This window comes from Apodemus sylvaticus, chromosome 5 (assembly GCF_947179515.1).
Source record: "Apodemus sylvaticus chromosome 5, mApoSyl1.1, whole genome shotgun sequence".
Lineage (NCBI taxonomy): Eukaryota > Metazoa > Chordata > Mammalia > Rodentia > Muridae > Apodemus > Apodemus sylvaticus.
In genome coordinates, this window is record NC_067476.1 from 67561874 (window position 1) to 67567656 (window position 5783).

General features: G+C 32.9%; 1 protein-coding gene across 1 annotated transcript; it reads right to left on the bottom strand.

Moving 5' to 3' along the window:
• Positions 1 to 4472: 4472 nt before the first annotated feature.
• On the bottom strand, positions 4473 to 5420 carry LOC127684801 (olfactory receptor 8H3-like). Its single transcript, XM_052181632.1, has one exon. It carries the CDS (start codon positions 5418 to 5420, stop codon positions 4473 to 4475), a length of 948 nt encoding a protein of 315 aa, XP_052037592.1.
• Positions 5421 to 5783: the final 363 nt, after the last annotated feature.

Below are 5783 nucleotides of genomic sequence, written 5' to 3' on the forward strand. Positions count from 1 at the left end.
CTTTAATTTCTTACTTTATATCTTCCCTTACTAAGTTATCATTGAGTTTCCACATATATGTGGGCTTTTGCTGATATTGAAGACCAACCTTGGGCCATGGTGATATTGGAGTATGCATTGGAGTATTTCAATCTTCTTGTATCAGTTGAGAGTTGTTTTGTGACCAATTAGATGTTCAATTTTGGATATGGTACTGTGAAGTACTGAGTAGAAAGTATATTATTTTGTTTTAGGGTGAACTGTTCTGTAGATATCTATTAAATCCATTTGGGTTATAACCTCTATTAGTTTCACTATGTTTCTGTTTAGTTTCTGTTTCAGTGACCTGTCCATTGGTCAGAGTGGGGTGTTGAAGTCTCCCCCTATTATTGTGTACAGTTCAACATATGTTTTGAGCTTTAGTAAAGTTTCTTTTATGGACGTGGGTGCTGCTGACTCCTATGGTTAAATTTTGGCAAAGCTGGAAGAAGTTGAGGAAGAGAGCAACACTGTAGAAGGACCAGCAGTCTCAATTAATCTGGACCCCCAAGATCCCTCAAACACTGTATCACCAAACATGCAGCACACACCAGCTCATATGAGTGCACATATCAGCAGAGGACTTCCAGGCAGATGTTCAGTCAGAGAAGCTGCACCTAACCCTCAAGAGACAGAGGACCCAGGGAGTTTAGAAGTCTGGTGGGGCCTGGCAATGGAGGCACATGCCTTTAATTCCAGCACTCGATGGCAGAGACAGGTGGATTTCTGAGTTCAAGGCCAGCCTGGTCTACAGAGTGAGTTCTGGGACAGCCAGGATTATACAGAGAAACTCTGTCTCTAAAAACAGAAACAAACAAACAAAAAAACCAACAACAAAGAAACAACAAAACAGAAGTCTGGTGTGGTGGAAGTAGGTGGTTAGGATACCTCATGGAGAGGGGCGGGTAAGATGCTGAACAGTCAGAGGGGGGATGAGGAGGGAAATAAAATCAGGAGTGTAAAAAAATAAATAAACAAAAGATTAAAAAAAGAAGAAGAAAGAAAAGTGATTTTTTACCTGGGGAACAATAAACTGAAAATTGATAGGCCATCAACTTAGAATTATACAAATACTATGGTTCTTTTTAAAGAATAGAGCAATAATATGACTCCTAACAAGAATCCTTTGAACTCACATATCAGTGTATTCATAATCTATCATCAGAGAAGGTTCCTTGTACTTTCAATGGTAACAAATATAGACACACACAACTGGGCAATGTGCAGAAAGTACGAGATCTTGGATCATTCACTTCTTAATGGGATGCCTTCATCAAACCCCTCACCTCAGGGTTCAGAGAATTTTATGGAAGTGAAGGCAGAAAAATTGTGAAAGCCAGTGGGAATGAAGGATATAGAAAATTTAAAATTAAAATTAAAATTAAAAATGGAAAGGGAAACAAAAACAACAAAAACAATAATAAAACAAGACACATCAACAAAATAACCTAGATACATCAGAATTGATGGACATACGAACTAACAGAAACTGTGGCATCATATGTAGGGCCTTAACGGCAGGGCCAAGGCCTAGTGAAGATGGTCAACACAAAGTAAAATCAACAGTGTTTTTGAATGTATTTTGTCTCATAGGTTTTTTTAGTACTTTTTTACACTTATAAAACTTTTGCTTGCATATTTTGGCTTCTAAATTTCTACATGAATGATCATGTGTATATCTGTGTATATGTATACCTTGTGCTTTTTCCTTAGCCCATTTGTGTTTGTTTTTTACTGTCTGTTTTTCTTGTTATTGTTTTAGTTTACTGTTTTTTTTTTCTTAAGGAGAGAGAGAAAGGATGTGGATTTAGGTGGGTGGGTAAGTAAGGGGGATATGGTAGAAAACTGGAATAAGAAAAATGTGATAATATATTTTATCAAAAAAGCATTCAATATGTACAAGTAAAAATGCATTTGGGTCACTAGAATAAAAGTAAACACAAATATATTTTCCAGCTTGCATATTATTGACTTGTATATCCTTATGATTAAAACACAATTGTCTGGATTAATATGTTAATTCATTTTGCATCAAGAATAATATTTTGCATACTACATTGCAGTCTTTAAAACTCATATTTAGGGATGGGGAAATGAAAAACTATAATCAGAATACAGTGTATGAAAATTTATTTTCAATAAAATTTTTTATGTCAATACACAAACACATGTAGATATACCACACAGTATTTTAGCTTAAACTAGTTTATAAATCACCATCTATAAAATATAGTATGTAAATAGATGTCTAAATTTAATAGACAAGGCAAGCATTTTATATTTACTGGAAGTTGCACACACACACACACACACACACACACATATATATATATATAACCACACACACACACACACACACATATATATATATAACCACATACAATGACAATTTCTTTTCAATTCAGAAGCTATCTATAATGGTACATATACTATTGACCTGTGTGATGAACTACTAAGTTTTATGAATTATATAAACAAACATAGGTATACTGAAAAGGAAAACCACATGCTAAATGTATAGAAAATCAGAGAGTCTCAAAAACCTGAAATAGCTTATTCAGGGTCAGAAATGACAAAATATAGTAAATGTATGAACTACAAATGTTTTAAAAATCACTATTTTAATAACAAAAATAAAATAAAAATAATATAAAAACAGATTCTAGAAAACACAGATACCACAAGAAATATAATTCATAAATCCTTTCTACAATATTTACATATGATAAAGGCAGTTTGTGAAGTAGCTTATGAAAACCAGATGATTACATATATGTTACATAATTTTAGTGAAATAAATATTCATCCAGTCTGATAAATTTCATGTCAGTCAACAGAATATCAGTTTATTATAAATTATTGGCCCCAGTGTGTCACCTTTTTAAAATGTGAAAATGGAGTTGGTATGTCTGTGTTATACTAGCACAAGGATGGGTATTCAGTCCGCAGGCAGACTAATAAAAGGGACAAGGCAACCAGGCATATACAAAAACCCTTGTGTAGGATAACAGAGATAATTGCATTCACAGAATCCCTGACCACCCAGCCTAGGCAATAAGCTCATCCTAGGTTCAATAAGATAACCACTCTCAAACACTAATGTGAAGAACAATATATAAGGACACCTGACATCAATTACTGGTCTTCCCTTCCCCATGCATCCTCAAGAACACATGCATACAAACAAATACAAACACATCCATAGGATATTGATACTCACATACTACATGCACATCCATGACCATGGGGAAAATCAATAAAATGAATTGAATAGTTATCTATTAAAACATTTATTTTGAAACAATTTTACATACCCAGTTTGTAATATAAAGGAAAATTAACTGTAGGTATTGCAATTAATTAAGTGTTAGAATTGCATGGTTCTCCAGGGCTTAATAATTAAAACAAAAGGGAAGGTATTGCATGCAAATTTTGAAGTTGACAGATTTACAGTGTATCATGTCTAGAGCAACACAAGACAGGACTATAGATATGGCCCAATCATTAAGAAGACATTTATGGTAAAGAGATGATCAAATAATAAACATTCAAGAGAATGAATAATGCTATTAATGAGTACACAGAAAAATTTGTTTGATGGGACATACACTAACAAACATTCAGTTTTAACTGAGAAGAAAATGCTTCAGAGTGTCAATAATTTTTAACTTTTCTCTTCTTTTTGAACTTTAAATGCTTTCACATTTGTCACTAAAACATTATGATTTACAACACAATATAATTTTCTATAACTTAATGCTACTTCAAACATTTATTTAAAATTCAAATTTAGACACAACTGAGCACATTCTTTTTAAGGTAAATATATGCTTGTATATTAAATTATGAAAAAGTAATTTATAAAACAACATAGAATATTATTCAAGAAATGACAGTCATTTAAAATATGTCAGAAGTTGAATTTATGAAGCAAAATGAAATACATTTTATTATTTCAAGTGTTACTTCCATCATCTTATCACATGTATGTGGAATTACCATCTATATTGTAGCACTGAAGTAATTTAACAATACATTTAATTCCTTGTCAAAAACTACTTAAGAAATTGACTGCAAATTATACAGTGAGTGACTTCTGAAAATATAGACATTGCCCAAATTACCGTTTCAGTATATTTATTAAAATATTTAATAAGTGAGAAATTTTATATGATATGGATCTAAGAATTTCAAGCATGTTTTCGTATCTTGTAAACTAGTATTCTTCAAAACAAAACAAAGTAAAACAAAACAAAAGACAGGTTTTTACTATGATACATGAAATTCAGCCAGGAAAACTAACATCTAAAACTGGGTTCCTGGAAATTACTAACCTATGTTTGTATAAGGCAAGACCCAAAGAAATAGAAAAGTAAAATTAATTGTACTTGTTTATAGAAATGCACCAAGGGTACATGCAAGTAAAAAAAGTGACTGACTGGTTCATATCATTGTTACGTTAACTTTCTGGAACCTTGTCTCTTCTTCACTAATCTAACTACAGCACTTTTGACTTCTTTGTTTCTGAGACTATAAATAAGTGGATTCAGCATGGGAATCACAATTGTGTAGAAAATAGAAGCTACTTGATCCTTTCCCAAAGAATAAGACTTACTTGGCTTTAAATAAGTAAAAATCAGAGTGCTGTAAAAAACAGTCACTCCGAGGAGATGAGAGGCACAAGTGGAAAAGGCTTTTTGCTTTCCTGAAGTGGAATTTATTTTCAAAATAGTAGAAAGAATAGATACATAGGATGAAGATATTGCGATAAGTGACCCCGGGATTGTGGAACCTGCAAAAATGAATATAATGACTTCAACTACATGTGTGTCACTGCAAGACAGAGATAGAAGTGGAGACGTGTCACAATAAAAATGATGGATGATGTTGGACTTGCAGAAATGTAGCGTAATCATGCTAAACACAGTTACAGAGGAATCCACAGTTCCAATTACATAGGACCCAGTAAGGAGAGCAAGGCAGCATCGTGAAGACATAATAACAGGGTAATGTAAAGGGTTGCAGATGGCTATGTAGCGGTCATAGGCCATTGAGGAAAGCAAAAAACATTCAGTAGCTGATAAGAGGATGAAAATGTACAGTTGGGTGAAACAATCTGTGTAGGAAATGCTCTTGTTTGTTGTTAGCAGGTTCTCTAATGTTTTTGGTGTTATGGCAGTAGAATAACTTAGGTCAAGAAATGACAAATGCATGAGGAAAAAATACATTGGAGTGTGAAGCTGAGTATCTAGACAGATGATCAACATCATGCCTATGTTGCCCAGAACAGTGACCAGGTATATCAGGAGAAACAGTACAGAGAGGACCAGCTGTATTTCTTTAGAATCTGCCAACCCCATGAGGATGAAGTCTGGTTTATTTGTTTGATTCCAGATGTACATAGTCAATGACCCTAAAAGATGGGCAATCAAAGGTAATACCTATACTGTATGATAACAGAGATGTATGTGTAAATGTCTGTCACTGCACTTTCATTATAACAGTATATAAATATACATGATTAGATTTCCAAATAGAAGTATAGAGCAGAATTTGATTATATTAGAAGTGCTATTATGTGCTATAAAACAATAAAACTAGTGGTATTCTAAATAATTTTTTTATGAATTTATTGGCATGAAATGTTATACATGTGGTCTTATTAGTCTATATTATAATCTAGTAGATAGAAAATAATTAATTAATTTATGAATTCATTTGAATACAACACAAATTCACATTGAGTCTGTGATCATATTAAAATT

Coding starts and splice junctions, on each gene's coding strand:
- LOC127684801 (XM_052181632.1), bottom strand. CDS start 5,420: ATGTACATCTGGAATCAAACAAATAAACCAGACTTCATCCTCATGGGG.